General features: G+C 40.7%; 1 protein-coding gene across 1 annotated transcript; it reads right to left on the bottom strand.

Annotated features, from left to right (window-relative positions):
- Positions 1 to 332: 332 nt before the first annotated feature.
- On the bottom strand, positions 333 to 27,023 carry MEP1A (meprin A subunit alpha). Its single transcript, XM_027525041.1, is given in 15 exon segments — positions 333 to 1,190; positions 2,528 to 2,828; positions 3,748 to 3,921; positions 5,380 to 5,853; positions 7,651 to 7,866; positions 11,508 to 11,657; positions 12,424 to 12,645; positions 18,038 to 18,213; positions 21,595 to 21,712; positions 24,516 to 24,591; positions 25,638 to 25,678; positions 26,705 to 26,755; positions 26,844 to 26,874; positions 26,876 to 26,932; positions 26,934 to 27,023. Coding segments are annotated over 15 exon segments (2,334 nt in total). The 3' UTR covers positions 333 to 1,033.
- Between the last annotated feature and the right edge of the window lie 222 nt (positions 27,024 to 27,245).

Genomic DNA, 27,245 nt, shown 5'->3' with positions numbered 1-27,245 from the left:
CTACTGAGCAGCTGAGCAAACACACACACAAGAGATAGCCTGGACTACTCAGGCTCCGTTAAGTACTGATATTTTCTTTTAGGAAACTTCTGGAGCCAGCTTTTTCTGGGGCTTGTGTTGACTGAGGACGGGAACCTCCGCTCTCCTTATTTGATCTCTCTTGCAGCTTTCTCCCCCCGGGAAGTTTTGTCTCCTTAGGAACTGTGGAAAGAAAGTATGTCTACAAATACCTTCTTCACCTGATACTTTTAATTTGTTAATAAGATAATTTTATACAGGAATATAGATCAAATATACTTTAAAACTTACAAAGAACTGAGGAATACCTTTTGAATGATTATCCCCCCCACCTCCACATGGACACACACACAAATTCACATACAATTCTGGACGTTTTGAAGGTACTGACAAAATAGCTATTTGAATTTATTAAAGATTTCCCCCTAGAATCGGAGGAGGAAAGCAAATGCTGTTGCTAGGAGAAATCTTTATTTAAAATTCTTTAACACACAAGATCCTCAAAGAATAATAACACTATTGTGTCCAATGGAAAAACGGGTATTTGAGAATTGGATTCTGGTACAAAAAGAAGTGTGCATTTCATTGTCCATGTCTTACCTGCAGTAGAAAGCAGAGAGTTTCTACAGCTTAGTTATTCATTCAGTTATTGGCCCATTCATTTGTTTTGTTAAGTGATCCCCTGAGCTGGGCCGGGCAGGCTCCCAGCATTGGGCTAACATGGTAAAGGAGGGTCTGCTCACATGGAGCTTACTGTCTATGAGAAAGACAGTCTATTAAAGAAAGAATTTACAATCAAGGGATATGAGTGCTGTCACAGGACACCCTGGGTACATTGGGAGCACAGAGCAGGGTAACAGAACCATGTGGGGGCAGGGGTATAGAAGACAGAAGGGTCACACAGGAGGCTGGAGGCAAAGCAAGGCTGAAAGAAAACAGCCCCAAACTACACTGAGCAGCGGAAGCAAAGGGAGGGTCCAAGGGCATTTCTGCTTCTGGCTGACATCCTTGGGCATCACTGCCTTGACCTTTGGTAAAGGATGGAGATGACGGTGAAGGTCAAGAAGACCACGCCGGCCACGCCTCCGATCAGCAGGCCCAGGACGCTGCTGTGCACCTGCAGGGCCTGACATCGCTCCCCCGTGTAGAAGAAGGCGTGACCCGAGGTGCACCTGGGGAGATAGGACGGAGGGCACAGTGGGAACCACACAAGCCCCCAGGGCTTCCTGACCAAGAGCCAGCTCCGCAACTATGGCCTTGTTAAGAGCATTTGCATTCGTTAATGCTCATTTCTTCGCGTTGCTGATCGGAATTTGGTTACCGAAGATGTTGACTCTAGGTACTGGGAATTCTGTAGTATTGTGTCAGTGTATCTGCACATCTGGAATTATCTCAAAATAAAAGTTTAACAAAGAAGAAACAAAGTGGAGATCAAAAAATGCTGAGAAGGGAACTTCCCTGGTAATCCAGTGGTTAGGATTCTGCACTTTCACTGCAGAACGGGTTCTGCATTGGGTTGGATCCCTGGTCAGAGAATTAAGATCCCACATGCCACAGGGCGTGGCCAAGAAAAAAAATTCAATAATTAAAGAAAATTTCCTTTACTATTAAAAAAAAGAAAAAGGATATAAAAATCCATGATGAATAAAAAAGTAAAAGTTTAAAGAAAAAAAAAGAGGTGAGAAGAAATGTTGATATTTTGAACCAATCAGACCAGCTCCCACATCTGCTACTATTCTGTCAAATGAAAGTGATGCTTCTGTCATCCCACACATCCTTTTATGAAATATTTTATACAAGTAGCAAGCATTATAAAAAGAACTATTAAATGTAACAGACAGTCAGACCTGGATGCAGATCCCAGCTCCAACATTCACAGACAAATTACTTATGTCTCTAAGTTTCTTATGCCCTACTTATGTGTCTAAGTTTCAAATTTCTTATGCCATAAAGGAAGGGCCTTTATGTTACAGGAAGGCTGTGAGGAATAATTTAGATCATGCATACATACTGCTTGGGGAAGCAGATGACATACAGTAAGCAGCCCCCAAATATCAGATATTTTTATTACTAGTATTGAAAACATAACTGTGATTATAGGACAATGATCTAATGGACAATAGAAATAATCATAATTAATAACTCATACTAATATCTGTAGTCAGGGAAGATTTAAGCTTGGTCCTCAGTCTCACCATGATGGAGCATGGAAGCTAAAAGCTCTGAGTCACTTTCAAGCCCTGTAGTAGAGTTCAAAATTCCAACAACATTCAAGCTGTTATTGACGATGCCCCGGAGGAGATTCAGGACTCTTCTGCTCTGGCAGGACCCTTGCTCTGCCCGTCGATTCGGGGCACAGCCTCATGGAGTCAAGGACAGCCACAGTTGACCATCTGATGCTACGGATGCCTGACCTGAGACTGTGCTTTCTAGCAGGGTAAGAAGACCTGGGGCTCCTCTCTGCCACCCCTCACCTGTGCCCCACCCCCGCCCCGACCACAGAGCCTACCTGCAGCTCACCATCCCCTTCACGTTCACGCAGATGCCCTCATTTTGACAAGGGTTTGGGTCACACGGGTCTCTGAAGTACTGTGGCCAGTTGTGGTTCTCCAAGGGGCCCGTGTTGTCCACTGACCGCTTCTGTCGGCTGCTCTGCCCCCGGGCCAGGCTGCTCGGGAGGGCTGTCTCTAAGGGGGCCTTTCTCGAATCTTCTTCTGAGGTCTGCTGCTCCTGGCCATGGAGAACAAGGCCTTGGGGGGTCAGCCTGCTGTTTTGAACTTGAACTTCAGTCTGATTAAGATGGGTGATATCTTGAGGAAATAGACAAAGAGACATGAGGGCAACAATGCACTTCCGCTCCCGGAGAAAGTTCCCTGGGCCGCGTCGACCTCTCTTGGACATCACCTTTAGTGGCACAGGAAAGTGGCTTTGAATCCAGTAGATTTTTATAATATCAGCTATTTATTATTTTTTATTTTTATTGATGTATATAGCTGACTTAAATATTATATTAGTTTTAAGCTGTTTAACATGTAATTTGACATTTTTATAGATTACAGTCCCCATAAAGTTATTATAAATATTGACTATATTCCCTGGATTGCACGTCACGCCCTTGTAATTTATTTCATTCTAGTAGTTTGTACCTCTTAATCCTCTCCCCCTAATTTGTCCCTCACTCTGCTACTCTGGTTCTTTATATCTGTGAGTTTGTTTTATTATATTCATTCGTTTTATTTATCAGATTTCACATATAGGTGAAAACACAGAATGTTTGGCTTTCTCTGTCTGACTGATTTCACTAAGCATAATACTCTCCACGTCCATCCATGTTATCACACATGGCAAGACTTCAGTCTTATTTTGCTGTGTTTATTTTTAAAAGTAGTCCAATTATGGTTTTATTTATTCCAACTTAAAAAAAGAAGCATAACGTGAGCATGGATAGGCTGATTGAGACTACACTGAAGTCAGTCTGAAAACTGTCACATTGGATAAATTATGCAAAAAGATGGCACTAAAATTGTAGTTTCTCCCAAGGGCAGTTAAAATCAAGATAGAAGTCTTCGAGAAAGAGAGTAAAACGTTGTTCCCTTAGGGCACATCTATTTTTTAACCTTGTTGCCTCCCAGAATATCCCCACCTTTCATGAGATGCTTAAAAATCCATGTAAAATCAGTAGAACGCCCAGAACATAGGATTACATATTCAGGAAAGCCAGCAAAATACCTTCAAAGTCCACAAAAATTATAAGGTCATCATTTTTAAGGAAGCTTCTCCTCTTCAGCATTTGGTGGGAGATGACAGCACTCCAACCCCAGTCAATGCTTCTGAAACATTCACAACTGTTGTCATAAGATCCCACGACCGAGGGCCTGTCCCAGATGACAGAGCCATTTATAGCTGCAAAGTTACAGATAACAGAAAATCACATTATCGCTTTAGCTTTCACTTTCCATTTGTCTTTGATGAGTATAGAGAGTTTTGTGGGATTTTTTTTTAATTAAAGTATAATTGACTTACAAAGGTGTGTTAATTTCTACTGGACAGCCAAGTGATTCAGTTATACATGTATGCATATATACATTTTTTAAACAATCTTTTCTATCATGGTTTATCATAGGATACTGAATATAGTTCTCTGTACTATACAATAGAACCTTGTTTATCCATAAGGGCTTTGTTAATCAGAAAAAAAAATGTGTTGGAAAAAAATCAGGTTATTTACTTTTTCCAGGAGAATTAAAACTGAGAATTGGGAGAGGGAGAAGCAGAGAACCACTGCTCTGAGGGGTCACGGCCCCTTACTGAGTGACTTCCTCAACGAAGGGGAAGAGACAGCTATAGAATCTTCCTTTCAAGGCTTACGTCTCTTCTTTGAAAAAAAAAAAAAACAATAATAATAACTTGTCCATTCCTTTGTTATGCAAATTTGCTTCCTAGACATACTGACAATCAGTAATATTTTAAGAGTCAGTGCATCAGTTCAGCACAGAGCCTCACAAATTCTGAGTATTTAATAAATGACTAGCAGGATGCGTCTTCTCGGACTGAGCTCAGTGAAGCAGAATCTGCATGATTTGCTTGTATTCTAAGAAACTGGCACAGAATTTGGCACATTGCAAATCGTGACTAGATGCGCGATGGATGAATTTATGAACACGAGAGAAGATGACATTGAAAATTTTAATTTACATAGAAAAACAAAGTTGTTACTAAAGGGGAAAGGGAGTGGGGGGATAAATTGGGAGTTTGGGATCCGCAGCTACAAACTACTGTATATAAAATAGATAAACAGCAAAGTCCTACTGGATGGCACATGGAACTAAATTCAACAGCCTGTAATAAACCATCAGAGAAAAGAATATGAAAAAGAATATATATGTATGAGTGAATCACTCTGCTGTACACCGGAAACTAGCACAACATTGTAAATAAGCTATGCATCAATTAAAGAAAAAAGAAAAATTTAACTTAATGCTCCAACATGATGGTATTTTTTAAATTTATTTTAAATTGGAGGATAATTGCTTTACAATGTAAATTGCTTTACAATGTTGTGTTGGTTTCCGCTGTACAACGTGAATCAGCTGTAAGTATACATATATCCCCTCTCTCCCAATCCCCAAACCCACCCCTCCAGGCCATCACAGAGCTCCTGGCTGAGCTCCCTGGGCTATACAGCAGCTTCCCACTAGCTATCTATTTTAGGCATGGTAGTCTTAGCAGCAGCAGCATCAGTGGATATACCAATATGTGCCCAAGGAGGAAGTGTGAGAAGAAAGTTAATTTCTCCTACACAGATGGGAACTGTATCTGTTGGCCCTTCCAGGTGGAGGGGCAGTTCTTCCAACCACCTACCTGTAGATGTCTGGGTCTTGGAGGTAGTAAACACCATGCTGGAGGACATTCTCTTCCTGACATCAGTTTCTTGGTCGAGTATTGTCATGATCACCTGTCTGTTCTCCACTGGCCACTCGAGGACAGCATCGTTCTCTCCACTGCACAGGTGAAAGGTAAGTCCCAAGTACCCAGAACTCCCGGAGCTCGTTCTGCCCTGAGGGTACAAGGTCAACCCCAGACCATAGCCCTCTGAATTATAGAATCGAGGGCTATGGAGTTTGTCCCCTTTCACCGTGTTCTGCAGGACCTGGGAGAAATTCCGGACTGTCCAAACCCCTGCGGGGCATGGGGTTTCCGTCAGAGTGATGTCATCTAAGTAAATTCCCCCACTCGAGTTCTGGGGGTCACCTTTTGTGCCCTGGAAAAGGTAGCGAAACTTCTTTTCCTCTCTGAGTGTCACATGGGCAATTTTCCAATTGTGGTCAAAATCTCCTGAGGATAGAGAATAAAATTGGTGACAACTGTGGCCAACATTTTTGGAGCAGTCTTTTGAGCCTGGTACTGTGGCAAGTGCTTTACATGAATGATCTCATGTAATCTTCACAAACGAACACAGGAGAGATCTGCTATAAACTTCTTAAGGAATGTTTCCAAAGTCACATATCGGATATGGGAAAACAGCTAAACAAGAAAACAAGCAAAAAAAACACCCACTCTGTTTATCATAAAAATTTTAATTATGAATTTTTTTCTATTATTATTTCATTCTGCAGGTTCTGGGTTTTCCCTTGGTATAAACGCACCACATCCCTTAATATTAGCACTGCATGGTCCAAACAGACATTTGATAAGACAAAAGTCAAAAGATGGCAATTTCCGTATTTACAATTTATGTCCATATTTACAATACTTGTAACACAGCAAATTCTCGCCTCTTAAAGGGCACCTAGCTGTCATCCCTCCATTTAATAAAGATGCTCTGTAAATTTCAGCCAGAAAAGTGAACTCCTCAAAACCATTATTTGTAGCATTTTCTACTCACAGAGTGGCCTGGGTAGAGACGATTTGGGCCCCTGTTCTTCTGAGTAGTCTTTTACAAAGGAAGCCTCCTCCCTTCAAGAGCAGCGGCTTATGGGGACTTTTCTTGTGGTCCAGTGGTTAAAACTCCATGCTTCCACTACAGAGGACGTGGGTTCAATCCCTGGTCGGGGAAGTAAGATCCCACATACTTGGAGGCATGGCCAAAATATTAAAAAATATATTAAAAAACCCAACATTGACTGGCTTTTGGGACTTCCCTGGCAGTCCAACAGTTAAGATTCCACTCTTCTAATAAAGGAGGCATGAGTTTGATCTCTTTTCAGAGAAATAAGATCCCATAAGTCCCATGGCACAGCCAGAAAAAAATTTTTTTGAAAAAAGACCGGCCACTTCTTCTGGAAGTACAGAGAATGCTTCCTTTACCTGGAATCCTCATTTTAATTGAGAAATTCTTTGCTGAATGAAAAAATAGAAAAACACATTTTTCCCTCTCTGTTTATGAATGAACCACCACCACAATAAAAAAAATGCAAGTACTTAGCTTTTATAACCCTGGATCCTGATTTTCGGTCAGATTGCTCTCACATGCCCCTAACTACCTTGGCATTTTATTAATGTGATTTTCATGATCTTCTCACAGAAATACACAAAATATCACTTAGGAATATATAAATGATTTTTAATGAAGTTAATGTATATGAATGGCTTACTTTCCACCAAATTCATAAGTAGGTTTCAAGGTACTTCAGTGTATTAAATAATGGTATCCTTCACTTTGCTGAAACAGATGCAGAAATGGTTGTGGTCCACTGTCTAACCACATTCTTTCCCTCAGCATCAATTCCTGCTTCCTTTAACCTTCCAGTCTCCACCCTTGAATCACCAGTTCTCTCTGTCCTGGCTTTCTCCAAAGTTCCAGAGAAAACTGGATTTTTATATTCCAATTATTTCCTTTATTCTTTCCCTGATTGGCTCTTACAATCGTATATTTCAGCCTCACCTGAAACCGCAGCTTTTGAATGGTTAAAGCATCCATTGAGTGGTTAAAGCATGCCAGGCATTATGCATTTGGAAGACAAGAAGGGAGGCCAAGGAAAAGGAGGAGGAGGCAGAGGAGGGGAAGGTTGGGAGGATGTGGAGGAATGGAGACGGGCAGGAGGGTGAAAAGGGCGGGGGAGGGGGAGGAGGGCAAAGAGCACAGTCCTGGGTGTGAAGCCCAATCAGTCCCCGCAGGACGCCTCCACGTACCTTGAAAGGTCTTCAGCTTGACCAGCTTGCGCACGTTGCCAGTACTGTCGTCCCTCCTGATCCAGACGACCAGTCTATCTGAAGGGCTGCCTGACATTTTATAAAAAAACTGCAGGCATTGCTGCTTCCTCTTCGGGTAAAGAATCCGAGACTCCAACATGGCCGCCTCCTCCGCTGCCCCGAAGCTGGTGTTCAAGTACATGAAGTAGCCGGCGCCTACGGAGAGAGGACCCCGAAGTCCCATCTCTGCCCATCCACACCCCAGGCTTCCCTCAGCCCAGGTAAGGTGACAACAGTGAGCACCGGCCCTTATCCAGGCAGCAAAGGCTAGAGCTCTTCCGGGAAAATTGAAAGGTTGTTTGTCAGTAAACACTCTGTCTCCATAGACAGAGTTGCTGGTGGAAGCCATAGCACTCCACTGTCTCTTTTTGAGTACCTTTGTTCCCAAAGTTGGGAAATGTACACCTTTGACTTAAGGAAATACAGGGTTTAAGCAAAGTTTGATGGAATTTAGTGTCTATGAGATGAATTCCATCTTCTTCATTAACTTTGTTATTAAAGATTCATTCCAAGGAAAAGAGCTGGCCTCCTAGTTACGTCAGAAACTATGGGATTCAAAGTTTTAAGGGTTGGATTTTACATATTCACAATGATAAGGATTCAGTTTCAACCTTTTGTAGCCTAATAACTGGGTGTAGATCAGTAGTAAAGAATCACCTTTTCTATGTCCAAAGAAGAGGCATTCAAGGCATGTTAGGGACCAATTGAAGGTTTCTCCTGAATGAAAAGAAAGCCTTGGAAGGACACTTAAAATAGGAGGTAAAGGGTCTATATTTGTGCCAGAGGTTGGGTTCACCCAACTCAGGTATCTCAAAATTCTCTCCCTTCAAACAGGCAAGTGGCTAAACATATACATCACTTGGAAAACCAGCTCCCTTCTTCAAAGTCAAGGGCAATGAACAAGTCTCACATATAAAGAAGTCATTTAAACTTACTCCAGTAGTCATGTATGAATGTGAGAGTTGGACTATAAAGAAAGGTGAGTGCCAAAGAATTGATGCTTTTGAACTGTGGCCTTGGAGAAGACTGTTGAGAGTCCATTGGACTGCAAGGAGATCCAACCAGTCCATCCTAAAGGAAATCAGTCCTGAATATTCATTGAAAGGACTGATGCTGAAGCTGAAACTCCAATACTTTGGCCACCTGATGCAAAGAACTGACTCACTGGAAAAGACCCTGATGCTGTGGGAAAGATTGAAGGCAGGAGAAGGGGACAACAGAGGATGAGATGATTGGATGGCATCAGCGACTTGATGGACATGAGTTTAAGTAAGCTCTGGGAATTGGTGATGGACAGGAAAGCCTGGAGTGCTGCAGTCCATGGGGTCACAAAGAGCTGGACATGACTGAGTGACTGAACTGAACCGAACTGAACTGAATACTCAACCTCTTACCAAATGCTCCACTCAAAACATTTCACCCAGTAAAAAGGAAGTGAACATCTGGTACAGTTCTGCGTTCTGTGACACTACAAATCCCTGCTTCATCCTGCCTCATACATGGGGCACATGCCTTCCTCATTGACTGCAAGCAATGATGTTTAAATAAGCTTTCCACAAAGCTGAAAAATACAGTAATGGCTTTACTATTTCATCAGGGAAAATTATATTTTCCTGTATGTTCTTCTCAATACTTGATCTTACAAGCCCGAGACTTAGGTGTTGTGAATAGCCAAGGGCTTGGGTTAAGGTAAATAAGAGCTCACAGGTCTAAGGAGGTCTCTAGGTGGTCCTTGATCAGGAATTCCACCAGATATAGTCAGAAGTGTGAAGTGCAAATTCAATAACTCAGATCGGGGAGTTAGGAGACCTGAATTCTTGCCCTGATGCTGCCACTGACTGGATGTGCACTCATCTCTCTGGGGTTCAAGTGGGAAGTGGCTTCTATCCTTCAAGCTCTTTGAGTCTATGCATCTACCCAAATAATGCAGTGCTCTCAGCAGAGGAAACCCGGTCTCATTAAGTGCCTCCTGTGGAAGAAGCATAGTGGCTGGTCATGTTAACCTGATAAAGTTTTTCAAGATCCTCCTTCTGGGTCGTGGTCCATTCCTTTCCTACTAAAGTGCTAGAATAGTCAGTCAGCAGATTCTTCTCACACAGAGATCACGTTTCTGTTTAGCTGGAACTTGCACGTTAACCTAGTAGCAAGCCTACAGGAGAGATTAGATTAGAGGCTACAATGGGGATTAAGAGAGAACCTCGGGTATAAACCACCCTTTGGACACTGGAGATTATACATTTAATAATCTGATATGTGACAGAGACTTTCACCCTCTATCAAGGCGGAAGGAAGAGGAGCCATGGTTTACGACCTCTGACAATCCCCCTGGTGGCCTGGTATCTTGGTGATAAGCTAGGTCCCTTCTGTGAAGGAACTCTAACCAACAGTCACACGGGTATGGACTAAGGGACTTGATAACAGCCCAGAATTTAAAGGGCAATTATAATCTATGACCCCACCTGCTTGCAAATAGGGTTGACATGATTTTGATACCAAGCACATAATAAAAGGGTCTTAAGATAGAAATTTAAAAATAAATAGAACCTCCAGAGAAAAGGGAAAGATGGGAGGAAAAAGTAATAGGGAGTGAAGTGGCTGGTCTGCCCTGTAAGGCTCTGTATGCTTTATTTCCTTCCATGCTCACGATAAAGTATCAATAGCTTGATGGCTTGTTATTGTTACTTAGTCGCTCAGTCATGTCCAGCTCTTTGTGACCCCATGGACTGTAGCTGCCAGGCTCCTCTGTCCATGGGATTCTCCAGGCAAGAATACTGGAGTGGGTTGCCACTTCCTTCTCCAAGCTTGATGGCTTACAAAAGCCAAAAGACTTAACAGCAGCAACAAAACAACTTCTTGTGGTCACAATTAGCCAGATGGAGCCAGATTTTAAACCCAGTTCTCCCCAGACTTTGTGGCTTTTTTTTCACTGCACAAATCAGGTGTAGGAACTATCTGAAGTTATGCCAGTCATTATGGTGGCTACCAAACATGCATGCTGATCGATCATTTGAACTGTGGTCAGTCCAAAGTGAAATGTGCTTTAAGGATAAAACAATACCAGATTTCAAATACTCACTACAAAAAAGGGTGAAGTACCTCATTAATAGCTTCTATGTTGATTACACATTGAAATGCTAAGATTTTGGATATATTGGATTAAATAAAATATATTAAAATATATTATTGTTTCTTTTTTTATGTGACTGTTAGAAAATTTTACATTGCATATGTGATTCGAACTGTAGTTCTATTAGAGGGCACTGCTCTAGAGACATTACCTTAATTTACAAACTTTCATCCTTTTTTTTAATTAAAAATTTTTTATTGAACTATAGTTGATTTACAATGTCATAATAGTTTTAGGTATGCAGCATGATGATTCAGTTATATATATATAAACTGAATTTAGTGATTCAGTTTTATGTATATATATATATATGTATATTTATATATATACTACAACTCTCCCTTATAAGTTATTACAAAATAATGAGTATAGTACCCTGCACTACACACTACTGTATATAAAATAGACAATCTGTAAGTACAAAGTTGTATCTTATCAACCATCTGTCTGTATCAGTTTTGTTATTGCTTAAATTTATCTTTCTTTTGCATGTCCAGAACCTGGATGCTTTTTATTGCATTAATAATAAAGATATGAGAAATGCTTTTTGTCCTCATTTAGAGTGTCAGGTTTGATAACAAACATTCCTACTTAAGCAAAACCTGCGGCTGCCATCACCCCTCAAATCTGGTGGCCCACCTCAGTGTAGTTCCTCGCTGCCTTTACTGACCTGTGCATTGTCCCGCCAAGGTGTGATCCGCTTGTCCAGGCTGAGCGTTGTCCTCGTGGACCCAGTCAGTATCATCTCTGGTACCCTGAATCATCCCACAGATGTTTGCCTTCTCAAAATCACAGTGGTCCAAAAAGGTATGAGTTGTGGCTGCAAATGATATTTTTGTCACCTGGTTAAAAACTTGAGGCATGTCATTTCAAATGCCTAAAGTCTTAGACTACTAAGGCCTCACTATTTAGCAGGATCATGAAACTTTTGTTGCCTGGATTTTTCTCAAATACAACTCTTACTGTCGCCCATTAGATCAAGGAACCTGCGAACATAGATGTGGCCCTGCACACCTCAGAGTCAAAGGATAAAAAGGCTTACCATCATGCTTTGCTGTAGTTGCCAACCGTCAACTCCCTTCAATTAAGAAAGAGGTACAACTATGCTGAGCTTGCCCTTAGTAGGTCTTCTCTATGTACATACTGAACAGAATTAAAGAATGTGTCTCAGAAGACTAGTGAAGCCATTTTAGACAACAACCCATCTCTGAGGATTAGATGACTCTAGGAGCCACTAAGCCCGACAAAGAATTTTGCAAGATGCAAAATACTTTCAAGCCTGTAACTATCTTGAGCTTTACATGATGATGCATCCTTCAGAAGGAAGCCAAAGAAGTAGGACAATTCCAGCTCCTTTCATTGGTCCAATACTCTCAGTTTCATAAAATGCAACTACATAATTGATTTTCATAACCATTCTGTGAGGTAGGTGTTGTATTTTTTTCTAAGGAGAGAGAAACTAAGTTTATGTAGTCTGTCCATTTCCCAATGGACAGGAAATCAGCAAAAATTAACACAAAGGAAAATGTACGGAAAACCTATAAGGTCAATGAGGGTACCCAGTCCTCAGACTCAGAGGTACTCACTGCAGTTGTACATTCGGTTCAGCCTCTCCAGATCAATGGCACTGAAATCCATACGCTGCCCAATGATGGAGTTAAACTCAGGGATCTTGGCCGTGATGGTAGGGATACTATCATTCTTGTTAAACGACAGAGGCCGGTAGTGCATCAGAGACTCGTAATCATAGGGTGTGTTGAGGTCTGTGATGAAGTTGTCATCATAGGTGTTAAAGTTGTGCTGGTAACCTGTCAGGAAGGGAGTCCACAGGTCCTGAGTAGTCATGCTATTTCCCTGTCCTTCCCTCTGACTAGATACTCAGGCAGAGACCAAAAAGGGGAGGGGGCAGAATAAAATTTCTTTAAGTACATATACACATTTAACATATTTTATAATTATATAATATATATAATTATTATGTATTTATTAATATGTACTAATAATATTGCAATGTACTGTTGTTGTTTAGCCGCTAAGTCACATCTGACTCTTTACAGCCTCATGGACTATAGCTCACCAGGCTCCTCTGTCCATGGGATTTCCAGGCAAGACTACTGAGGTAAGTAGCCATTTCCTTCTCCAGGGGATCTTCCTGACCCAGGGATCAAACCCACATCTCCTACATTGGCAGATGGATTCTTTACCAGTGAACCACCAGGGAAGCCCTATTATAATGTATTAGTATGCTATATAATAGTATATAAAATTATTATAATGAATATTAAAGTACATGTTATATTAATAACAAATATACACATAGAATTGATGCTTTTAAACTGTGGTGTTGGAGAAGACTCTTGAAAGTCCCTTGGACTGCAAAGAGATCCAACCAGTCCATCCTAAAGGAGATCAGTCCTGAGTGTTCATTGGAAGGACTGATGTTGAAGCTGAAACTCCAGTACTTTGGCCACCTGATGTGAAGAACTGACTCATTTGAAAAGACCCTGATGCTGGGAAAGATTGAAGGCAGGAGGAGAAGGGGAAGACAGAGGATGAGATGGTTGGATGGCATCACCGACTCAATGGACATGAGTTTGAGTAAACTTCAGGAGTTGGTGATGGACAGGGAGGCCTGGTGTGCTACGGTCCATGGGGTTGAAAAGACTTGGACACGACTGAGTGACTGAACTGACTGATACACATATATAATAGTATATAATACAAAATGCATGTTGTTAAATGTATATTTAAATCAAAGTTTCATTTTTATACATACAAATAAATAATGTGTGTGTATGCATAAGACTTTAAGAAAGAGAAGATAAACTATCAAAGTGGAGGCAGATATTCCTTATGGCAGAAGAAAGGAATTTTTTAATTCAGAAAAATATTCAGGATTGATTCATCTCACTAACAGCCTAGTACCTCATCCACCAAGAGTTATACCTGGACAACTCTCCAGCAAGTTAGGAAAAAGAAACCTGAGGGGCAAAGGGAAAGGTTAGCAGCTAACAAGAACATCGCATCCTGTAAATCAAGGCTCACACTCTCCTTTTCCATAAAATTCCCCATGATGAAAAAAATAAAATAGGAAGAAAACGGACTTTCCTTTCAAAATAGAAGAGGAAAATATTTTTGATGAGATTAGGTCATGGAAGAGAATATGCACTGTAAAGTGAAATGCCAAAATGAGATACCACTCAGATGTCCTTTTAATCCAGCAGCCACGAGTAATTTACTGTTGAAGCTGTAGGAATGGCAAGTTTACAGATGTTTCACTGTCTTCGTAGGGAGTGATAGGAAAACTGAATGAGAATGCTCAACTCTCCCAATCATAGCTTTCCACTTCATCTCCTTCTGCCTTTTTAGCTTCCCATCCAACTGTATTTAGTAATTAGAAGAAAATGTGATCACCTTTCAAAGATATCAATGCAGGAACACTCAGGATTGGAGAACTCTGGCAGGTGGTCTCCAAATACTTTTGGAAAAGTCCATGATCAAAAACTTGTTTTAACTATAAAACGAGAATACTGATGTTTCATCCTTCCAATTCACAAGGGTTTTGTGGGGACTTAACCCAAGAGGGATCAAACGTAGGACTGATTGCAAGCAATAAATGACCCAAATAGGGAAGGAAGAAAGTCATTCCTTCTAGAGTAGGAAATGGCAACCCACTCCAGTATTCTTGCCTAGAAAATCCAATGGATAGAAAATCATTCCTTCGATGGCAGTTAAGAGGATAACATGATAAAAAGCATCAAAGTGGTGTGAGGACTAGGGTCTGGGATCTCCTGGTGACTCTCAGCAGCATCTTAGGCAAGGCACTTTCAATTCACCGGCTGCTTTCCTTAACTTTCAATAAAATCATTGGATTAGAACAGATGACTTTATTCTTCATTATTCAAGGAGACTTATCAGAATGCTTTACCCAATAAATGTTTTTAATACATTTTAAAATTTAATTCAACACAGTTTTGTCATGCCTACTATTTACTGGGAGCTGTGCTAGGGGGGTGGTGGCCCCTGGAAGTGATTACGACAGGCATGGTCCTGCCTTCAAGGAACTCATAACCGAGGGCTTGAAAAGGAGAGATCTTGTAAAGATCTTGTAAAAGAGACCTTGTAAAGCAGAGATTATGGGCAAGCCTTTTATGTAAAAGGTCAGGTAGAAAATACTTTTGGCTTTGCAAGCTATATGGTATCTGTCACAACTACTAAACTCTGCTGATATAGCTGAAAACCAACCATAGGTAATACATAAATAAATGGGTGTGGCTGTGTTTCCATAAAGCTTTATTTACAAAGGCAGATATGGCCCATGGGCTGTATGTAGTTCTGTAGTTTGCAGATCCCTGCTAAACCTCAGAAGTGTTCTCCTTAATGGAAAAAAACATTCAGAAAACACAATTCTGACTTCAGAAACAGAGATGGATTTAGGGAGAGAATTGTATTGCCAATAGTCTCTAAGGTAAGGTAAGTTAAGGTGAAGTGGCTCAGTCGTGTCCAACTCTTTGCAACCCCACGGACTATAGCTTACCAGGCTCCTCTGTCCATGGGATTTTCCAGGCAAGAGTACTGGAGTGGGTTGCCATTTCCTTCTCCAGAGGATATTCCTGACCCAGGGATCGAACCCAGGTATCCCACATTGTAGGCAGAGGCTTTACCATCTGAGCCACCAGGGAAGTCTCTTCCTAGGTTAAGTAATGAGACTGCTGTCAACTGAAGACAAGATGCAGCAAAAGTCATAAATTCCCCTGAGTGATAATACTGCCATTGCTTATGATCTTAATTGGACTGAATGTCTCGCTTGAGAAAATTTCTCCAGTGATTGCCGGCAATTTAGGTATAAGGAATTACACCTGATGAAAACATAGACCGGAGATGAGCAAACATGGTGAGTCATACACGCTCAACCCAGAGCTGAGCACATCTGCAAATTCTCCTGGCAATCCCTCAAGAAAGGGGATTTCCTATAGCCTTTGTTGTTGTTGCTTACTCACTAAGTCATGTCTGACTTTTGCTACCCCATGGACTGTAGCCCACCAGGTGCTTCTATCCATTGGATTTTCTAGGCAAGAATACTGGAGTGGGTTACCATTTCCTACTCTAGGGGATCTTCCCAACCCAGGGATGAAACCAGTGTCTCCCACATTGCAGCCAGTTTCTTTACCACTGAGCCACCAGGGAAGATCCTTTATATAGCCTGCATGCATGCTAACTCGCTTCAGCTTTGTCCGACTCTTTGCAACCCTATGGACTGTAGCCTACCAGGCTCCTCTGTCCATGGGATTCTCCAGGCAAGAATACTGGAGTGGGTTGCCATGCCCTCCCCCCGGGGATCTTCCCATCCAGGGATCAAATCCACGACTCCTGCATTGCAGGTGGATTCTTTACCACTGAGCCACCAGGGAAGCCCTCATATAGCCTAAAACCATCTTAAAAGCTCTGAGCATCATGTTCTTGAAGACTTAAAAATGCACATATTTTCTGCTTCCTCATGTACTTTTCGGCAGAGTTAAATATACAGAGGAGAAAGTGAGAAATTTAGGCCTCTAGCAAACACAAAGTCTACAAACCCCCTGAGCCTCATAGTCAGAGATTTGTTTCTTTGACTTTTGACCTGCCCTCTCTGTCCCCTCTACACAGACCTAGATATAAAGCAATTAGGCCTGGGAGACAAGCATATGTTTTTGATCTATTATTTCCTACCTGGTAATGGATTAGGGTTTTTTGGTTAAGTTTTTATTGACATTGTTACAATATTGCTTATTTTTTATGTTTCAGTTTTTTGGCCACAGGCGTGTGGGATCTCAGCTCCCTAACCAGGGGTCAGGCCCACACTCCCTGTATTGGAAGGTGAAGTTCCAACCCCTGGACCGCCAGGGAAGTCCTTGGATTAGGATTTTACAAACCACATACTTTCTTCTCCTCCCACCAGCACTCCACATTCATAAAATATCAGAATAGGAGGTGTCCAGAGGGACACGTACTGTAAACCCCGTAGGTGCTTTTGATAGAATTAGCCAGCGGTACCCCCTCCTCCTGTGAGAACCAGTGATGCGGCTTCCTCCCAAGGAGCTAGTTCTGGCAGAAGTCTTTTGGGGATTCACACTTTATTTTAAAGTATGGCCAGTTCTTCCAAGTCCATAAAATTATTAGAGATGCACTACCATCCATGAACTCATACGTGAAACTGATATCTAAATGAAACAGATAATTACAAGGCCATGATTTGCCTCATGAAAACCATGTGTGGTCATCGCTAAGGCATTTCCAATCCATTAAGGTTCCACTAAGCTATCACTGCCAAAAATAATGCTTTTCCACCTCCTGGACTAATTCCTGTTTAAAAACTAGGTGTTTTCAGAAACACAGCATGGAATTTCCCCCCACCCATTGGGCAACTCTTTGATAATAATATTTTCATGTACTCAAAAGCATTCAGCTTAGTTGTCTCAAACAAAGAAGGTAGGTAGTGTTGAAGGAAATCCAACAAAACTAAAGAACATCAGAATTGTTAGAATAACTGCATAATAATATGTGAAATAAAACTGTGTTATCCTTTACAAAGTATGGGCTGGGGACACACACACAAAAAAGAGGCACTTAGAAAGGAGAAAGAAAAGATTTATATGTTTTGGTTAATCAAAACTCCAAACTATTAGCTACAGTTAACAAAATTGGGAGTATAATTTCAACTAAAAGAACTTTTTTTTTCCTAATGTAGTTGTTGTTCTGTTTTTAAACATCTATCGTTGATTTGGTAAAGCACGAAAATCCTCAAGTGTCTCAAGGTTATTATACAGTTTCTACTTTCCTAAAGTTACATGAGATTTCACATCCAGAAAAAAAGGACCCTGACATCCTCAAGGATCTAGTTCATTTTACACACTAAGACAGGAAGTAGAATTTTAAATAGAGTTTCAACAATAACACTGAAGCAAAACAAAAGCATCTGATTAACTTTTCAACCCCGCATTGAGATGAGCAAGATTCCTCATTTCCTGAGACCCTTATCTGGGATCAATTATGGTCAGATCAACTCAGCCCAGAGGAGAGGTCATAGTCTGCGTTCCTCCTGGAGAAACTGAAGCTCCTGTTCACACATAGGTTTGGCCTGGTCATCCCGGGGTTGATCCCAGCAAGTGATAAAGGTAATAGCAAATCCCACCCAACCGGTTACCTTGGGTTCATACACACCTGGAAGAATTTCATCCCACCAGATATTCACATAATCATCTCGGTCCGTCCTTGACTGCTCATGGTAAAACCCCAGAGCGTGCAAAATCTCATGTTCCACGATGGCCTTATAGTCACATCCCTGACCAATGGAGAGGTTCTGTCCCACGTGTTGGTCACCAACCTCAGACCAGCACCTTTAGAAAGGAGAGAAATTTTCTTCTAGAGAATTTTCAAGTGGCTGTAATTCCTAAGTTTCCAGAATACAAATTTGAAGGTTAGGTTTGATTTTAAGAAGTTATTATTAGCCTTTTCATAAGCTAGTTGTTCAACCTACATGACTGGTTAAAAAAGCAACATTTCCTGGAGGGATTATTATGTAGGCTTTACAAGTGACAGACCATTATAAAAGTGGTATCTACTTAGAAGCAAATCAAACCTAATAATGCATTAGGTAAAAAGAAGGGAAAATTGGCTATTTTCTTCACCTTCACAAACCCATGGGGCATTCCAAAAAATAATGTTATTGCAGTTATACCACAACGGTGTCTCTGAGTGGTGACTGTGGTTGATTTATACTTTCTCCTTTACATTTTAATGACTTTTCAAATTTCCTTTAATGAGAAGGTATGTGTTTATGATTATGAAAAACACCCTTATTAAAACTGCAAGTTCATCAAGTTCATATTTTGGGATTTTTCCCAATCTGCAGCATTATGACAGCACACAGCAGGCTGCCTAACTTATGTGTAAAAGGCTGCAGGCAAAAAGGACCCATAAATTCCCTCAGAAAATAGTGGACTCAGGAACTGCTGGCAGATACTCTAAATTCCTCATACGCAGGCTCTTTCCCTCTTTTTCCCAATTATTTTTGTTTTTGTTCAGAAATCTGATTTTCCATCTCTATTAGCAAACCAGGAGCTGTATACAAATTGTCTCCTTGCCCCCTTTGAGTTGAGGAACAAGGCTCTATACACTGACCAGGGCTCAACAGAATGAGAGATTTACCAATTATTTTAAATGCTATCAATGAAGTGTGAGTTCCTTGGTGACAATCACATTAAATTACCTGCTATTGCTTTCCCCAAATTGCTAACATCATATATGTTCAAATGCTAATAGACTTGAATTCTACTCAAAAACGAATCTTAGTTATTTTCTAACAACTTATTAAGGTGTAATTTACATACCATAAAATTCACCAATTTTAGGGGTACAATTCAACGATCTTTAGTAAATGTATTGAGCTGTGCAAATATCACCATGTTCACCTTGCCTCTTAGATAGTAGCATTTCATTACCAAGTCAGAATTTACTCTGCAAAATATCCACAATCCAGAAGAAGCATATATTATTTATCATTTTTAACATCCCTCCCCCAAAGAAAGGTATACATTGTAAAATACCATAGCATTACCACTCTGAAATTTTGACCTTATCTTTCTGGAAGAGCCCCGTTAACCTCCAGCTTCAGAGCATCAGGATCTCCAAGGGTTTGGGGTGCTTTGGGCCAGTCATTTCTTGGAGTTACTTCCTCCCTTTTCCTCTCCCTCTAACTTAAATGTAAGAGACATCCCAACCACAGAGTCCCTAGATTGATTTTTTTTTTCTATGAAAGAATTTTATTTTCAAAAAACTTTAAAATTCACTATTTGCTTATCTTTTATTGAAGTATAATGTCTTTATAATGTTAATGTTCGTTTACATCATAATGTTGTTTCTGTTATAATGTCATAATGTTAGTTTCTGCTGTCCAACACCACAAATCAGCTATATGTATATATTTCCCTTCCCCCTTGGACCTCCCTCTCACCCTCCCCCGATTCCACCCATCTCGGTCACCACAGAGCACGGAGCTGAGCTTCCTGTGTTATACAGGATTTTACCTCTCTTCCCAGTCTCTATTTGTTCTTCCATCTCCTCTGCCTCTCCAGTGTTCTCCCTCCTGCATCTCTCTTGACACTCTATGCTGCTCCCCTGACCCTTCGATTCTCACTGTGTTAGAGATCCTGCGTCTGCACTCACCCCAGCGTATTAGAGCTTTTCACTTGCTTTTACCCCATGGTCCCTCCTGCCAAGTGCGCACCTTGTGAGGTCTAAGACTCTTTTCTTTAGAAGCTAAAACGAATGCTAACTTCCTTCTTTACCTTTGTTAGTCATCCACGATAAACAAAATCCCCACCTTCACAACTAGACAACCAAGTCCAGGCAATACCTGGAGGCCGTGATGGGAACTGCAATATGAAGAGAAACCTCCAGGTAGGTCTTTTCGGAGAAGGCAATGGCACCCCACTCCACTACTCTTGCCTGGAAAATCCCATGGACGGAGGAGCCTGGTGGGCTGCAGTCCATGGGGTCGCTAGAGTAGGACACGACTGAGCAACTTCACTTTCACTCTTCACTTTTATGCATTGGAGAAGGAAATGGCAACCCACTCCAGTGTTCTTGCCTGGAGAATCCCAGGGACGGAGAAGCCTGGTGGGCTGCCGTCTATGGGGTCGCACAGAGTCGGACACGACTGAAGCGACTTAGCAGCAGTAGCAGCAGCAGGTCTTTTTGTTTTTAGTTTTTATTGGACTATAGTTGTTTTACAATGTTCTGTTAGTTTCTGCTGTACAGCAAAGTGAATCGGCTATAGTGAAAGTGAAGTTGCTCAGTCGTGTCCGACTCTGCGACCCCATGGACTGTAGCCTACCAGGTTCCACCATCCATGGGAGTTTCCAGGCAAGAATACTGGAGTGGGTTGCCATTTCCTTCTCCAGGAGATCTTCCCTACCCAGGGATTGAACCCGGGTCTCCTGCATTGTAGGCAGACGCTTTACCGTCTGAGCCACCAGGAAAGTCCATGAATCGGCTATATGTATACATATATCCCCTCCCTTTTTTTGATTTCCTTCCCATTTAGGTCACCATAGAGCACTGAGTAGAGCTTCCTGTGCTCTACAGTAGGTTCTCATTAGTTACGTATTTTATGCATAGTATCAGTAGTGTATATATGTCAATCCCAATCTTCCCATTCATCCCATCCCCTTTTCCCCTCCTTGATATCCCTATGTTTGTTCTCTACGCCTGAGGTACATATATAATGTATGAAATGTAATGAAATATTACTCCGCCATTAAAAAGAATGAAATTGTGCCATTTGCAGAGGTGTAGATGGACCTAGAGACTTTCAAACATAGTGAAGTAAATCAGAGAAAAGCAAATATATAATATCACTTACATTGATAGAACTTTTCAGAAAAGTCTAGCCAATGGAGTACTAATAATCGAAAACAGTACCATCAAGAGAATGCAGCTTTAATAAACTTGATTTTTTTTTTAAAGGCTGTAATTTAAAACATGACCTCAACCCAGAAAAGAACTGAGATGAGTCTCCCTGGTTCCTAGAGGTATCCAAACAATGCATTCTTTATAGAGCACAATAAAAATGTGATGCCACTTTAAAAAATTCACAGTGAAATATTTGATTTTGCTTTTAGTTTCTTTCCAATTTCTTTGTTTAGTCTTTGAAAGGGATGTGTCACTTTTTATAAATCAGAGGATGGATTTCACACTCTGTAACATTTCATGCTCACCCACTAAACTCCTGAAAGATGATGTATGAGCTCTCGCCTTCATAGGGCTTGAAATCCACACAGGACTTGAGGCGGAACATTTCAAAGGCATAGAGAATGGCTCCTTTGGCATTCAGTGCTGTAGAAATCAATAAAACTATCAATGAGCCTTAGCTAGATCTTAGATAATATATATAACCTAGAAACATAGAAACTCATGCTGCTGTATGAAATCTACTGAAGTCCATGATAAATTTTTTGATAGTAAATGTAGCCCTTGGAAACTAAACCTGACAAACCATTTGTATATATAAACATGCTAAATGTTAAATACATAATGTGTGTGTATATATATATATTTATCTACAAAATAGGAATACACTTATGGTATGTGTGGCTGAACAAAATCATAAAATAATTTCCCCACTTTCTCCCTTTCATTTTCCCTCATTTAAGCAAAAATTCTGAGCACATTGCCTCAAGAGACCAATATGGCCGAGCAGAAGACAGAAGTGACGTCACTTCTGTCTTCTGGAAAAACAGATAAATTACCTTGGAGAGAAGCAGTGAGAGTGGGGTTCCTTCCCCCAATCTAAAGAGACTGTCCCTCTTGCAGGAGAAAGACAGCTGAGAGAGGTTTGAGGGTTCTAAAAGCATAAGAAGTTAAGTGTAATATTTATGTGGCTTCCCTATAGGATCCCCATGCAATGACAAGGCTAGACAGGGAGTTCTGCAGACAACCTTAGAAAAGATTTCTGTAACCCAAGGTTGGAACCAAGGCAGCAAAAACCTATGTACCTGAGTCAGCAAGAAAAATAGATGCCTGTTAGTAACTTTTGTGGCTTGATGACCAAAGATCAAATGTCACTCCTCTTGCTTAACCTGCGCGCGTGCCTACCTTGGTATTGCATGAGACAAGGATGAGGTGGAGGAGAAAGAGACACCAGAGGAAAGGCAGGTTTCCCACTTTGTGTGTGTGTGGATTTTAACCCCATCAACTCGTTGGTTGTAGGTCTCTAAGTTAAAAATTAAGCTAAGTTCTATAAAACTAAATTGTATTCTTGCATACTTGATTTTTGGGGATTCTCCCAAAGAGTTTATCATTCTTGGCGCTTTACCGTGTACTTATCTCACATTTTTATGGGCTTTATTTCAGGAACTCCTGAGTTGGAGACTCTACACTCAGATGTCATAAAATCATATTAAGGTCATTAAAGGAAGTCATTGGAATAACCAGTAAATAAATTATGAAACATCACACACAACAACAGCAAGAGCATGCATTAAACCTGTTTGAAGGTTTTCATGAACTTTTATGTATTCTCACCGAGTAACATCTTTAAATTGAAGATATGTACCCCAGACAGCTTGGTTGCCACAAAATATAAGAAAGAAGTTTGATTATAATTAAAGTCATGCTGTCTGTAAGATTGTGTTGCTTTTGTTATCTTCAACTCAAATGGTGGAAACACTGAGAGTGGTGGATTTAAAAATCCCATCTCATCTGTTTGCAGGGTAGGAATAGAGATGCAGATGTAGAGAGTGGACTTATGGACTCAGTGAGGAAAAGGTTGGACAAATTGGGAGATTACGACTGACATACATACACTACCATGTGTAAAATAGATAGCTAGTGAAAACCAACGGTATATAGCACAGGGAGCTCAGCTCGGTGCTCTGTGATGACCTGGAACGGTGGGATCGGGAGGGGAGGAGGAAGGGAAGTTTAAGAGGGAGGAGATATACGTAGTCACACAGCAGATTCACTTTGCTGTACAGCAGAAATTAACACAACATTGTAAAGCAATTATACTCCAATGAAGAACATAACTGAGAACAATAACATTTGTTTCTATGTAACTCTTCTCCAGAAAAGACGCTGGAAGCAACACTGATAAAAGTGATGGAAAATCTTGAAACACAATCTACGTCTCCTGAGAGCGGGAGCAGCCTAGCAGCTCATCAAGATTGAGCAACACTGTCCTAGCTTCCCCTCTGCTCTGGAGTCTTCCCATCCACAGAGGAAGGGCCTCCCAGACAGGCATCGCGTCATCGTGGCTGTTGAGCTGTCATTCAGCTGCTTGAGGTCAGCCAGTGTCCACACGTGGCTTCTAATATTTATTTTACTTCCACCAGCTATTATTTCTGACAATGAGCAAAATCTAACTTATATTGTCCTTTCTCTTGAGACAGAGAAGAATAGAAAATTTTCATATCAAGGAATGAGAATGATGAACATATGAAATATAGCCTTTTCTAGTTCTCAAAAGTGTGACATGTTTGTTTTGCAACAGAAAGGGAAGAAATCACTATGCTGAAATTGGTATCCTGGTACCATATTTGCTGCTGCTGCTGCTGCTAAGTCGCTTCAGTCATGTCTGACTCTGTGTGACCCCATAGACGGCAGCCCACCAGGCTCCCCCATCCCTGGGATTCTCCAGGCAAGAACACTGGAGTGGGTTGCCATTTCCTTCTCCAATGCATGAAAGTGAAGAGTGAAAGTGAAGTCGCTCAGTCGTGTCCGACTCTGTGTGACCCCATGGACTGTAGCCCACCAGGCTCCTCCGTCCATGGGTTTTCCAGGCAAGAGTACTGGAGTTGGGTGCCATTGCCTTCTCCATATTTAGAGTCACTTAAACAAACTCTTATTTCAGGTGCGCATTTTTCATTGCTATGATGTCAAACTGTATTTCATTTTGTCCTTCGTGTTGCTCTCTTGGTCTAATTAACATGTTAGTGTGTTCTGCATTTCAAAAAGTACTATTTGACATTCTGTATCTTAGACTGGTTAAGCAGCATGGGTTTCAACGAGATAAAGAATCCTCAGAGCTTAGAGACTCCCTTAGATGTTGGCAGTTACTCAACTTTGAAGCTGATGCAGGAAGAGAGGGGAGAGAGAAGAGTTCAACTCAAGGCTTCCAATGAAAAACAATTAATGTTACCCAGATTGTCGGCCAGGATGTAAGGAATGGGGAACTTCCACCTGGAGCTCGGGTCTCTCAGGCCATTTCTGGAATTCTGCAGAAACAAAAGGCAAAGCTGACTGGATGGCTGGTCTCTTTGGCTTCTTTTCCCCTTCTGTAAACTCTCACATCACAAACAATCTGTCACACTATTCAAATAGTCAAGTTGTCTTCCAATTATAAAAACAATAAATGTTCATTATAGACAATATAGAAATTTCCAGAGAAATTTTTAAGACCAAATAAAGGATGCTTGCTCCTTGAAAGAAAAGCTATGACTAACCTAGACAGCATATTAAAAAGCAGAGATATTACTTTGCTGACAAAGATCCATATAGTCAAAGTTATGTTTTTTCCAGTAGTCATGTATGGATGTGAGAGTTGGACCATGAAGAAGACTGAGGGCCAAAGAATTGATGCTTCCTAACTGGTGGTGAAGATTCCTGAGAGTCCCTTGGACTGCAAGTGGGTCAAACCAGTCAGTCCTAATGAAAACCAACCCTGAATAGTCATTGGAAGGACTGATGCTGAAGCTGAAGCTCCAATACTTTGGTCACCTGAAGAAGAGCCTGCTCATTGGAAAAGACCCTGATACAGGGAAAGATTGAAGGCAAGAGGAGAAGGGGGTGAGAGAGGATGAGATGGTTGGATGGCATCACCGACTCAATGGACATGAGTTTGAGCACACTCTGGGAGTTGGTGAAAGACAGGGAAGCCTGGCGTGCTGCAGTCCATGGGACTGCAAAGAGTCGGACGTGACTCAGCGATTGAACAACAACGAGAAAGACCTACATTTCTTCAAAACTGAAATAGTCACTTTCAGTATGGTGGTGGATTTCCTTCTCTCTCATTCTTCACTTCTTAGGAAAATTGGGTGGACAAGAAATTTAATAATTATAGACTCTTTCTGGTCGCTAATGTTTTCGTCTTTTTTTTTTTTTTAACCAGCAACCACAGCGGAAGTCTTTGTGCGTACAAATTATGGCTGAGATTCTTTCATCTTCATAACGGTCATCTCAGGGCTGGACACAGAGCAGAGGCCCACTGTACTGTCACAGCCGGTCCTGTGGGAATGCTCTGGTGTCACTGGAAGGTACTCACCTGCAGGAGGATGTCCCCTTCAAAGAGGTCCAAGCCTGCAGCTAGATGTGGATTTAAAAAGAGAAATATTTGAACAAGAAGTGCTAAAATGCATCTCTGATAAAATGAGTCTTTTCCATTGTTGTCTTTAGTTGTTCTTTATGTGGTTAAATTCTTTTTAAAATGATACAAAAATTCATTATAATTGAACAAATGTAAATAGCTAATAAATATCATATATTGTCACATCCACTGTTGCCATTTTTTGGAACAAGAAAACTTAGAGGGTATTCTGCTTAGTAAAATAATTCAGACAGAGAAAGACATCTGAAAGATGTCTTTTAAAAAGACATTTATCACTTACATGTGAAATCTAAAAAATAAAACAAACTAGTGAATAATAAAAGACAAACATAGACACCGAGAACAAACTGTTTACTAGTGAAGATTGAAAAGGAGGTTGGGAAGGGCAAGAGAGGGTAGGGGATAAAGAAGTACAGACTACTGTTTATAAAATAAATGTCACAAAGACACGGTGTACAGCACAGGAAATAGATCCAATATCTCACAGTAACTATGAATGGAGTATTACCTATAAAAATATTTGATCATGATGTTGTACATCTGAAAGGAATATAATAGGGTAAATCAACTACACTTCAATGAAAAAAAAGAAACCTTGTCCAAGAATCTTAAAAAGTGAGAGGTGAATTAGAAGGAAACTTTTTGGTTATTGGAATCAAAACTCTTGCACTCGAGGGATCGAAATGGGACTTCTGAAATAGGAAGTGAGGTACTAGGTGATCGTGTCAAACTGCAAACTGGAAAAACGAATTTTTTTATAAACAAAAATCTTGTTATTTATTTCTAGAGCCACTGAATACTCACTAGAAAATTCAATCTAACCATTATTCTCTTCTCATGTTTCCATTTTTCAGAAATGCTGCAAATTCTAATGAGGCACCAATGAATAGTTCTCTCCTAAAGTTACTCAGTATCATACTCTGAAAATTAAGAGATTTACAGCAATTCTATCGCAGGGTTTTAAATTATTTGAAGACATTAATAATGGCAGAAATTATACCCACCTAAGTTGATTTCTGAAATATCCTTCTGTTCGTCAAAGTCTCCATCATATACTGTTAAAAGTGGGGAGAAAATTGTTATCAGTCTTGCTGAGCAAATGAAAGTTCAGAAAACTCTCTGTGAATTTCAATTAGTTCTTACCATTTCCTTTAGAAAGATGGTTAATCTGAAAAGAAATAAATATACAGAAAAAGGATAACATATACTAGAATTAATATTTCTAAATACCCTGAAGAGCAGAACTCTACTTACCGATACAGCTGCTATGTGGGCAAAAAACAAGATGAAAGGAATAATGCAAGCCAATCTCGTCCAAATCATTGTGGCAAGTGAACAGATTTTAGCAAAGACACCTTGTAATAAGCAAAGACACCTTGGACCTTGCTCTGGCTGTCAGATTAGAAACTTTGACCCTTACATATGTTCTGTAGCATTGAAGTCACAAGAGAAAATATCTTTGCTGATTTGAGGACAGATACAAAGTTTCACAGAAAAGCTCAAGTTCCAGAGACTAGAGAAGTTTGAAAAAGTTAATACTGAGAT

Source organism: Bos indicus x Bos taurus, chromosome 23 (genome assembly GCF_003369695.1).
Source record: "Bos indicus x Bos taurus breed Angus x Brahman F1 hybrid chromosome 23, Bos_hybrid_MaternalHap_v2.0, whole genome shotgun sequence".
NCBI lineage: Eukaryota > Metazoa > Chordata > Mammalia > Artiodactyla > Bovidae > Bos > Bos indicus x Bos taurus.
The sequence above is the reverse complement of the archived record's forward strand: the minus strand, read 5'-3'. Positions and strand labels throughout refer to the sequence as shown.